This window comes from Hydractinia symbiolongicarpus, chromosome 8 (genome assembly GCF_029227915.1).
Source record: "Hydractinia symbiolongicarpus strain clone_291-10 chromosome 8, HSymV2.1, whole genome shotgun sequence".
Lineage (NCBI taxonomy): Eukaryota > Metazoa > Cnidaria > Hydrozoa > Anthoathecata > Hydractiniidae > Hydractinia > Hydractinia symbiolongicarpus.
Window position 1 is genome coordinate 27,828,320 of NC_079882.1, and position 12,241 is coordinate 27,840,560.

At 35.6% G+C, this 12,241-nt stretch overlaps 1 protein-coding gene across 1 annotated transcript in view; it reads right to left on the bottom strand.

Annotated features, from left to right (window-relative positions):
* The window catches only part of LOC130654310 (uncharacterized), a 43,961-nt gene that overhangs the window by 20,347 nt on the left and 11,373 nt on the right, over positions 1–12,241 (bottom strand). Inside the window, exon 5 of the mRNA XM_057456866.1 lies at positions 4,951–5,227. Within this exon, the coding sequence (XP_057312849.1) occupies positions 4,951–5,227 (277 nt within the window). The remainder of the gene's footprint in view (positions 1–4,950; positions 5,228–12,241) is intronic.

Genomic DNA, 12,241 nt, shown 5'->3' on the forward strand with positions numbered 1-12,241 from the left:
CTATGGCTGCAACAAGAACAACCAAAACGAATTAGAGCTAGCTAGCATATTGTTGCAAAAGTAGAAGAAATGGATAGTCAAATATCAAGCTAAACAGAATCAAGATATGAATAATTATCAATGAATATTTTTAAACTTGGACGAACGGTTTTTAAAAATGCCACAACTGCATATGTAGCTTATATATACTGTCCTTATTACGTGATTATCTAAAAGCGAATATTTAACCCCGCCAACTGTTTAACTTTATGGTTTAGCATCTCTAAAAAAAAACTTTGAAAAAATTGTGATTGAATGGGAAGTCATCGGATAAAAAGCGAATTAGTAAAAACATTCAAACATCCATTTAGCTACTATAATTTTGTTGTTTTGATGCAGAAAAAGTCATGGATGCCAAAAAGACGTGAAAGACATATTTTCAAACAATGTATAAGGAACTGATATACATATTGGAGTGTAGATATATTGATAAATGCTAATGCCAATTTCGCTAACAGATTCATTGTTAATCCCCTTGGGTTTAAAATTGAATTATTTTTTTTTAATTTAACTTTTTCTGGCCAACTTTTTTTTTTGAGGAAAAGATTTTGAGGATGAAGGTAATCTTCAAAAGATAGATTTTTGCAGAAAAAAGTTTTCATGAGTTTTTAGGTTTTTTTCTTTAGTTTACAAGTTCACAACAAATTTTAAGAGTTACTCATGTGTTTGCATATGTTTACAACTTATTCGCTAAAATAAATTCTTGTCAATATGTTTAAGGAGAACATTTTCTTACTTACATGTAAGTTGCTATGATATCTTTCCAACCTTTTCCTATCCTTGTCAGAAAAATTTGACCCACCATTCCCCTTTTAATACTAGAATCCTAACCAATTATATATATGCAATACTAAATTTTAGCTAATCTGGCAATTTTGGAGTTTTTTGCAAGAATTAATTTGTTAATATCAAGTGTTTATTATTAACTAAAAGATTAGATATGTCAAATGTCGATGAAGATTTTTGCAAAAACAGTTTGCTGAGGCTGAAGATTTAGTAATTTTAGTGAAAGAGAAATCAGTATTGTTAAATAACGAAAACTTTGTTGTGGATAAAAGATGAAAAACTTTGTGGTAGAAATTTGTGGATGTTGGATTTTAATTTTTTTTGTAAATTTAAGGTTAACGTAGATGTAACTAACAGCTAACATAATGAAAATAATAGAAAAGTATTCACAGTGATGTTTTCCTTGCCCCTGCGCACTGGCCAGGCTAACTAAAGCTAAATGGCTTAAACTACACGTTTCACCACACCTTTCGTCAGCTATTTACCTAGCTAGTTAGCTAACAGCACTTGCTTTGTTTTGAAATATAGATATATAGTGGTAGTAACTATTGGGTACAATACTTTTTAAAAAATAAAAATTAGCAATGTGGTGCCAACAATAACATTTCTTTCTGGTAACACGTCGGACACTTGGCTTTTAGCTAGGCTAATCTTCAGACGGAATAGCAGTCTTTAGTCATTTAATACCTTGAATTTTGTGTCTTTTGGATAGAATACAGTCCATAAACCATTAAAGAATGCCCTTCTTTAATTTTAGTGTTATAATAGTAAAGCAGGGAGGTATAAAAGTTCTTTTATGCCTCCATTTTGTTAATGTTGTTGTTTTCTTCTTGTTGCGCTACCATTATGAAAAATTTGTTCCTACAAGCGGTTTACTCGTGCCCAGACTGCGCTGTATGAAAGTCGGTAATTCGCCACAGATCTGCTGGGGTAAATTGGAACCGCTAATTTATTCCCTCCCCAAACTTGTTTTTATGGCATGGAAAAAAAGTCAAGTCCTAGTAAAAAATAGTATGTAACAGGATGAAATGTTCAAGTGAGATGAATTGACCTCTGGAACGCAGCGCTCGTTGAACTTGAGCCAAGTGTGACCCTACTTAACCCTATTCGGTCCGGGGGGAGGGAGGGCGGATACCGCCACCCCCTCCCCCTCTGACGGTTTTTTTAATAACTCCCTATTGCTATGTCATATGGCTATGGAACTTACTGAGTTTCAATATTTATCTAATAGACACCTGTATGCCAAATTTTTAGGTCCTATACCCAGAGGCTTTGATATTGGCCATTACTCGAAATTACCCCTAAAATCTCTATGAAATCCTTATAATGGGAAAAATTTAATAACTTCTGTTAAGATTATCCTTAGAACTTGAAACTTGCAACACGACTTTGTTTTATCAAGAAAAATCATTCTACATAATTTGGAATAATTTTACATAATTTGGACCGATTTCCCGATTTCGTCGGATTTTAGCCGAAAGTCTGAAAAAACCGAATTTTCGGACATTTTTTAGAAATTTTTTATGCGATCCACGTAAAAACCGGAAAATATGTTAATTACCTTTTATTTAGCTTTCAGAAGCTTCAAACAGAATGCAAAAATTCGCTCTGGAACAAAAGTAATTAAATTTTAAGCAGATAGTGGCATTTTTAGCAAATTTAAATCTTCTAATGACGTCACAGAAAATGTGCTGACGCAAGCAAAAATTTATTACTGCTATTTTGTTTCTTTTATGATGTACTATTAGCGTGGTAAGTTTTATTCAATTTGAACAACCGTATAAAAAGTTATTAAGGGGGGCGGATTCCGCCCCCCCCCTGGTCATAGTATGTTCGAAAAACCCCGGACCGAATAAGGTTAAAACGTGTTTGAAAGGAATTGAAACCTTTCAACATTGTTTAAAATCACTATCAGCTTACGCCCTAATGTCGCTGCTCTGTCGCAGATACAAGATGTCTAACTACATTACTAGAAAAACCGTTCTTTGCGGTATTGCTTTTTTGTAGCACAGGCCAGCTTTCGTGTTAATAAAATTGTAGCTATTGTTACCATGCTTAGGTTGCTTCGATTTTTGAAGGTTTTGAGCCTCGTTTTGTTTATAAAGCGTTGTTTATAAAAAAAGGAAAGTTCTTCTTCAACATTTCAAAATATCACAGGTAGTGTAAAATCTTTGTGATAAAACTGCTACGATTGCGGTAACTTAACACAATTGTGTATTGTTGTCTTAAAAAGTTCGCGTGTATCCTCATTCAAAATGGTATGAAGAGATACAATACCAGCAACCGTGTTTGATAATTTTATATTTAAAAAATTTAACACTCTGTTTTGAGTTCATATATAACTAATTTAAAACGTATTTTGTTGTTTTACGCAGAGAAACGCAGTTGTAAAACATGTACAAAATTTTTGTTAGAAAAAACGAATTATCCAGGTGATGAAAAGACGTGTAAATGCTTCTCCCATCAACATTAATATCTTATGTAAGTTTCAATCGCATGTTGTAACATTTTACGTTCTGTAATTGGGCTTATTACAGTTTTAGCCCACGGCTCAATAACTCACGCGGTGTTGAGCAGGTTTAGTCAAATAGACCTTTCACAAATTTCCTAATGATGCAAAACTTAATTGAAGAGGTCGATACTAAAAATGATTCTTATCCCTAAGTTCCTTAGCAAAAGTTAGAACAAAGTACATAATTTCGTGAATAATTCTGTTCGTTAAGTGCCTCAATTCAGAGCTAAAAGTTTCGATGGAACCGTTCATATAGCCGAGCTTTCTAAGAATAGCCTCGTTTTCAAATTAGTTATTTTTTTTAAATCTAAATAAAATCGAACCAGAATATTGCATTGCTCTTAAAACTTCATTTTTGTCATGATAATTTAATAATCTATCTGAATATCTTTACTTAAGGAACACTGAAGCATTATAAAATATTGGATGACATCATAATTATTATAATTTATGAAATTCAGGAAAAGTGTGTTTTCTACACAAATCAGTCCGTTGAAGGGATCAAGTGTTGCACAAGAATGGAAACTGGATGAATGACATAATCGATGTACGGTTTCGGCCATGGGAAAAAGTTGATACACAAGAGGTCAGTAAAACCTTCCCCTTGGAGAAGTGTATATGTTCACGCACTAACTTTCCAGTCTTTTTGAACGAAAAGGTGCATATAAAGTTTTAAGAATTTCCTACTTTGGCACATTGTAATCTTAGAGGATGACAAAGAGAGAAGGAGAAACAACAATTTTGATTCCATTATACTAAAGCGCGTTAAATTAACAGGAGTCGATATTCAAGATAACTGTTTGGCGGATAAATTATGCCAAAAATTAAAATAATGTAAAATGGATGGTGGTTTTCGTAACAATTTCATAACTTATTTACTTGGTTTATTTTTAATGGTATGTTGGATACCGTGAAAAATAAAATGAAATAAATAATTTATAGCGAAAATGTGTGTTGATTTTGTAAACAAAACCTGAAACTTTATTTATTCTAAGTACATGTTTCGGAAACTTTCTAAAGAAAAAGGTTTATCTTTACATTTCGGCTTTTTTAAAATCATTTTTCGCGCCTTTATTTATTGACCGCTACCGATTTATATTTGAGGCGGTTCTCCTGAAATCGTGAACACGTAGTGAATGCCTTCATATAAAAATCACCTTATATTTTAGGTTCAATCACAGCAATTTGGGTTCAATCAAGACAAAAAAAATTCTTGATCAGAAAATTTTATAATTTCTACAATAAGAGATTATTTCTGATATAACAGTTTTCCCTGATGAAGAAATAACTCTTTTTTTTTCTATAACTTGACCCATATTGCACACCGATAACAATTTTTAGCGTTTTCTGCGAGCCTGAGGGACCCTGTCCCCTAGGTTCGCCGCCCTTTTTTATATTGATTGCCATAGCATCTCAGTGAAATTCTTTTTTAAATTATTTAACAATTTATAAAAACAATAGATAAGTAGCCAACTCGAAAGTATTATTTGATGTTAAACAAAAATATATTAAGAAGTCATCTAACTAGCTTGTACATACATCAAAAATAATTCGTCGAATAAATTAGTTAGTTCAAGAAAATTAGAATTTTACTCCATAATATTAGTACTTACTTTCACCGTACAAAGCCAGTACGTTGTCAGTGTCCCCCCAGTATAGCGAAGTCGACTCCGCGAAGTGATCCTTTAGAGATTTTAATTCCAGTTGAAGACTAAGCCAATTCAGGTCATATGTTGGATTTTGTCTCATCGCTACTATGTAGTTGCTGTATTTGTTTTGAAATGCATGTGGCGATATCAGCCCGTCACCATCAAATCCAGAATACATACCTTTGAGGAAAGCTGAATCTCCTCTTAATAATTTAAAAGAGTCTCCATTATGTTTCCAGCTCTATAAATGAACATTATAGGATGTGTGGAAGGAACAGTGATTAAGTGAAATTATAAATATATGATTAATAAGATAAATAAAGGATTATTTATTACAATCGATATGAGTAAACTACAAACAATAAAGGTAAATGATGGACTCGTGACAGTATTATCACAATAATGCCCAAAAAATAAACTGCACTGTCATTTCAGGGACACACATTTACGACAAGAAATGCTTATTTTTTATAACGTAATAATTTATAAAATTATTCTTTGTCTCGAAAAATGTCGCACAATGGTAGTTGAATCATTTAACCAAAAAAAAGCTTAAGATCTCACCTATTTCAATTTGAGCTGAAAATTATTGTTAAAAGATATATACTGAAACAAAGGATTTTTGTAAATATTGAATACTAATTTCATACTAGTTTTATAAAACAATTTTAACCTAAAGCAATTACAAGAGGTTGGCACAGTCTGTGTTCATATTTAGATTATCCGTCTAGATATCTCTCTATCTCTTCTCATATTAATCGTGCTGAGGAATATATTAAAAATGTTTGGAACCGAAATTGCAGTGAAAGAAAATTCAGTTTCCATACCAGAACAGACTGGACCACTCGCTAGATTGCGCATGCAAACATCATGTACGAGAACTGAGAAACAACATAACGTCATGTCAAGGGTACAACTTCATTGCTGTTGTTGCAGCAGTGTAATGTCATATACTGTCATCAAAAATCAACATAAATGTATTTTCGAAACCCAAACATAAATTGTTGTTGCTATCCAATATTGTTCATGCTCAAATTTGTTGACAAGGCATGCAGGTTTTTAGTACAATTAACTACAAAGTGGTTACTCAGGGTAGGCAGCGAGTTCAAACAAAAAGAATTTGCATATTAAATGTCAAAAAACATTGTTACACGTTCATCGCCATATATTTATGATTTCTTGTTCTCGTTTTTAAACTATGGATGCAGACTAACCCTACACTTATATAATCGCAGAGGATCGTTGTTCATATCAATCAGGAAAAGTTGTTAATTACTGTTATACATTACGCCAAATTTGTCTAAAAAACAATTAACCTGTCTTAATTAACTCGATTTTTGTGTGAAACTGCTGCACAGATAGGCAATATATAAATCCAACACAGCGACAAGGAAAATGAAAGAAACAATAGATAACATGTTACATTAGCTTTGCAAGATTTAAATCACAAAAGTAGTCATACCCACACGCATCCATAAAATAATAAAAAATATAGTTGCTGCAATTAACATGAATCAACACCTTGTTCCTTTTTAAGGACTTGTTAATTCTTTAAAAAAACAGACAGACAGACAGACAGACAGACAGACAGACAGACAGACAGACAGACAGACAGACAGACAGACAGACAGACAGACAGACAGACAGACAGACAGACAGACAGACAGACAGACAGACAGACAGACAGACAGACAGACAGACAGACAGACAGACAGACAGACAGACAGACAGACAGACAGACAGACAGACAGACAGACAGACAGACAGACAGACAGACAGACAGACAGACAGACAGACAGACAGACAGACAGACAGACAGACAGACAGACAGACAGACAGACAGACAGACAGACAGACAGACAGACAGACAGACAGACAGACAGACAGACAGACAGACAGACAGACAGACAGACAGACAGACAGACAGACAGACAGACAGACAGACAGACAGACAGACAGACAGACAGACAGACAGACAGACAGACAGACAGACAGACAGACAGACAGACAGACAGACAGACAGACAGACAGACAGACAGACAGACAGACAGACAGACAGACAGACAGACAGACAGACAGACAGACAGACAGACAGAATAAGCCTAAAAATGGCTGACCATATACTTTACTACACGCTCAGGAAAAATTAAATATTATCAAAAAATTTGTCAAAGGTTTGTTACACTAATAACTAGCTATATACCTTTGTTTAGATTTTCTAAAATCTTTTTGAATAAAATTGAATCCAAATTTACGTAGGTTAATTTCACTGAATAACAAATCAGAATGGAAAAGAACACACTGGGATAATACTTTAATTGATTCGTTAATTTAATGAGAAGCATGTGTGTGTGCGGTTTGGAAGCAAAATTCATTGCCTGACCATTTCTTACTTGTGATGATTAGCCATACACACAATGTTGAAGATAAAAGCAAGGTAGAGTGTTAATCAAAGCAGATTTCACCACGAAGATGCAGATAATTATAAACGTGTTTATTCAATAAGAACTTAAAACGACACTTCTTTTATCATATGCTATGGAAAATGTGGTTTAGCTTCGAATACAGGTTTTCGTAGCTTCGTTACAGAAAGAAAGGAAAATTGTAAAATTTAAGTTTGCATATTTTTTCTTTATCCTGCAAATAAATCCTTCGTTCGTCCATTCTTCCAAGATTGGAAAGTACAAATAATATTTACTTTTAAATTTACATTCTTTTAAGAGCCAAACCAACCAGTTATATCAATTATTTCTGTTTTTTCCACCAAAAGATACATTTTTTATTACTTTTTTTCACCAACAGGGAAAATAAACGCCTTACCGCGCAACATGAAATTGGCTTCACTTTAAAAGAATCTTTGATTGACTCGTGCTAACAACATTTCTTTTCGTCAATTTGTTTTTGCGAAAGAAAAGTAGAAGAAGGGATCACTCAATGCAGATTTTTTTACGGTCAAATCTCGCTTTCGACCCCCCTCTACAGCTAGAAAGCAGCACCCCTCCTAAAGTGAATAATGCGCAAAAGTCACTTGTCATCACAAAAACTGACGCATGCGCAAAAATGTTTTTTCTCAAGAATCTAACGAAATCCAACGACATCGTCAAAAAATGACGCTTGTGGCAAGAGGTTCATGCAGAAATTAGGTAGAAAGAAAACCCCAGTTATGACCATTTTCTAATTGGGAATCTAATAATGAGATGACTTGGTTCAAAAATGCTATCAGCAAATTATGACACTGTTACTTTTTATTACAACAGGGCAAAGGATGACATGAGGTAGAGCAAAAAGCCAAAAAGACCTACTGCTGCACTGAAGACGAATACCACGTAGTCGACGACATTTGGCACTTATTCGACGAACAAGTACAGATGATGGAAATTGGGAATCGTGTCAACACATTGCGGTTCAGCAGATAATAGAGAGAGTCCCCCTACATATAGACATGTGAGCGAAAGTTGTTTACATCAACTGTAACATCCACGTGGGTAGGAAAAGGTAATCTCTATTTAGGAAAAAAAGAGGATCGAAGTCACTTTCATGTATAGCCGATATCAAAAACTTCATAGAGAGATATGGAAAGAAGCGGCTTGACATGGAGAATGCTAAGTTTTTGAGCAAAGCTTACTTGCCTGCAATGATTGCTACGGAAACCCAAAGCTAAAGTGTAAGGACGTGCGACCTATAAACTGATAGATATAGAAGGGATCGAAAAACATAAACACCAGAGCGAATGATCCAAAAAGCAACAACGAGAAAGCACTATTGCGACTCAAAAAGAACCAGCACGACTATATATGTCAATGAAAACTGAAAGCACATCCACCACGCACTTTGCCGCCACGGTGTAGAACGATTCACACAGAATTAAAAGGATGAACTCAAAGTAGACGGGTATGAACAACAGACTAAGACCGTCTAGGAGTACCATGGCTGCAAATAGCATGGGTGGCGGTGCCAGCCGTACCCCTAAGAGCAGACTAAGAAAAAGTAGAGGGCTATACGAAAGTTAGGTTACAACATCATAACAGTATTGGAGTGTGAGGATCAACCCAAGTTAAAGAAGGCCTTGGAAAAAGAGTTTACACCATACCGATAGTCTCCGATTCGACTTTGAAACCCTTCTACTCCCTTTGAATGAACAGCACACAACAAACCTCACGTATATATAGAAGCATGCACCAGTAAGTGTTGGGATTCACGATAGTCAGAATGATCAGCCAACATTCCTATAGAATACTAAAATAAAGAGTCGTAGACAAACTGGAAAAATGACAGGCCGTCATCGCTAAAGAAGTCCAGAGAATGTTGCCAAGATCTGACTTTAAAATGCTCCCATTCCACACTCACACCGCATGAAATAAGTGGGAGAACCAGGTGGTTGCAATTAGCTTTTATAGTTGAAGTACGACATCAACATGATAAGGCAGTACTTTGTAAAGCAAATCACCAAAGAAAAGAGATCACAGTAGCAAAGAAGGACAACGACTGTATTCATTGGAATGATGTCTTTTTCATCAAAAAAGTGCGCAAACGATGTTTAATGTGTTGAAAGTGACTTGTGTAAGACATTGTTTTATTGAAGTGTTTAAAATTTTTCATCTGTTTGATACAATTTTCTCTATTCTGCATCAATTTCTTTGAGAATATAAATAAATGGATCTGAGTACGAAAAGGTATAATGAATTGGTTAATGTGTACAAAAAGGTATATCCAGATTTAAAATCAATTACAGAAAGCACAGGCTCTTTGGAACATTGTTAAAGTTGATGCAAACAAGTACGAAAAAACCTTAGTCAACTTGCACAGAAAAAAGCAAAGTAGACAAAGTAAAAAATTATCCTTCTGGTCAAATTTGAAAACAAAACCTCCACGAAAACTAGTCAAACCTTGAACAAGCTTATCATCCCAATCAACTAGTCAAAATTGATAACGCAATATGTGAAGGCTACCTAACCATGAAAAACTGGTTGAAGGAGTACAACACGGCGGATGTAATACCGTTCATTAAAGCGATTGACAAAAAAAGACGTCAGTATTAAGAGGATAATAAAGGCGTTGTGATGTACGCTGTAAGTATTGCATAATTGTCAATGTGGTACGAAACGGGTCCCTGTGCGGACTCGCTCAGGTAGACATCAAAGTGGTTTGGGAGCTGCATGAGAAATTCTCTGAAATTTCCCTGATACTCGTGGTTAATGAGATACCTGACGCTCAAATCCCTGAGAATATGCTTAAGTACCTGAAAACTACAGGGTGCATGCGACGAAAAATACGTAGATCAAACAAGTATTCAAGTTGCACTGGATGTTTGTGTAAACCGGAATTTATAGGGTCTTGAATGATTGTACTGAAAGCATTAATTCTAAAAAAGGAAGGATGGTATAAGGTTTTCGTGTAAAGGTATGTCGAAAAGGCAGAATGCTATCACCTAGGAGTGCTACATAAAGGAGTTGAAAGGATGCCTAGATACTGGAAAAGGAACAGAGGTCTGGGTATACAACGAAAGGACGTATGAGCAATCGCAGCTGGGGTTATCAGCATTCTATGACAAACGTAGAGTTTTAGACGATGGTGTACAGACAGTGCCTTTGGAGTTGTAGATAAGAACACTAAGCTAAAAAATGATAGTCACTCCTCGTGAGTATTAAGCAGCAAAAAGAAGATCAAACACGTGTTAAATGCACAGAAGTTGTGAAGATGATGGGCGGTGGTCACAGTTAAAGTAACACTGAAATGGTATAAGGAAACTAGTATACTAGAATGGTGGTCCCAGGCTTATTCCTGGCAAAAGAGTAGGCTTGTGCGGGCGAGAACACGTTCAACCTGGAGGGTACATAAACAACAACAACAACAACAACCAAAACCACAACGTTCTCCCGTGGACATTTTTTTTCTCATACAAATGGGAGTATGCTTAGGCAGAGCTATAGCTCTACCCGACGTGTTACTCCTGGTCTGTTTCTTAAGGCAGATATTATAAGAAAGATGACCTCTCTCGTAGAAATGTTCGATATCATAGATACCCCTGCAGAGATTGGTAACACCACGGAAAGGCCTGTTGACAAACGTCATATATAAAAAGGGGAAGGTAAAGATAAAGAACACCTCTTGACAAAAAATGTACAGAGGGATTCCTCTTTAAGGCGATGGATGAAGCGATAAAAAGAACGTATGCAGAGATTTTTTAACGGAAGTTGCACATTCTTACCATATGAGCACTCTTTGAGCATGTGGTAAGCATGTTAACGAACGTTATAGGAAATTTCGTTAAGCTAGAGACCGTGTAAAGTCTGAGAAAAGACCCCATCATTAGAGACTCTATGACAGAGTTAGGTGTTCTTGTATTCTATACGTTTAGTAAATTTCTCACCCCGCTAACGCTCATTGGGCATATTTCAACCATAGTCAAGAGAAAGGAAGAACAAAAGGGGTAGATAAAGAAGACAAGGATGGGGAATCGTCTATCAAAAATACCTAATCAACTTCATGAAAAGTATTCGAGAAACCTCGCAAACTGGAGGTCTACGAAGTGCTGTAGAACCATATCGGGCTTAATCGACATGTGCAGCCATGCATGGTATGAATATTAATAGAGAGATCATTCTGATTTCGTCTACAGCCCTAGATCTAGGTATAGAGATCACGAAGCTTAGTTGGATAAATGCCTTGTGAGGAGCGGTTGATTTTCTGGAAAGCCTACATAACATAAATGAGAGACATTACACGACAAGGTGAAGAACAGCGGCTCATTAAAAATTCAGTGAAGCATCCAGGAAGAGTAGCACAAGGCTAAAAGTTACCGCCATTAATGGAAAACAAAAAGGAAGTTCTGATGCAAGAAAAGTATCCTGTAGAATCATCTGTCAAATGCTCTTCTATGGTCAGTTTAATACAGTCTTTCAGCACCATGTATAGAGTAGGGGCTCTCATCATGCTTGCGATAGGTGTCGGTTTTTATGTGATCGTACGATAGCGAGCGATATCGGCAACGACTTCCCAGCCTGTAAACACAGCTCCTTGGTGCAGCAATTCTGACGACAATTAAATGGATTAATTGGATTAGTTGGCATTTTTTTTAAAGATTTCCCTTATATAATAAAATGAGTAACGTATTTGGAACGACCTTGGACCAATATGCAGAAACGAAGCAGCTCTTCGGTATCAAGGGTAGAAAGCAACGGGTTCAGATATTTAACATACCCTTTGCAATCAATCACAATGAGGACCTGTACGTAGATATTCCCAACATTCCACA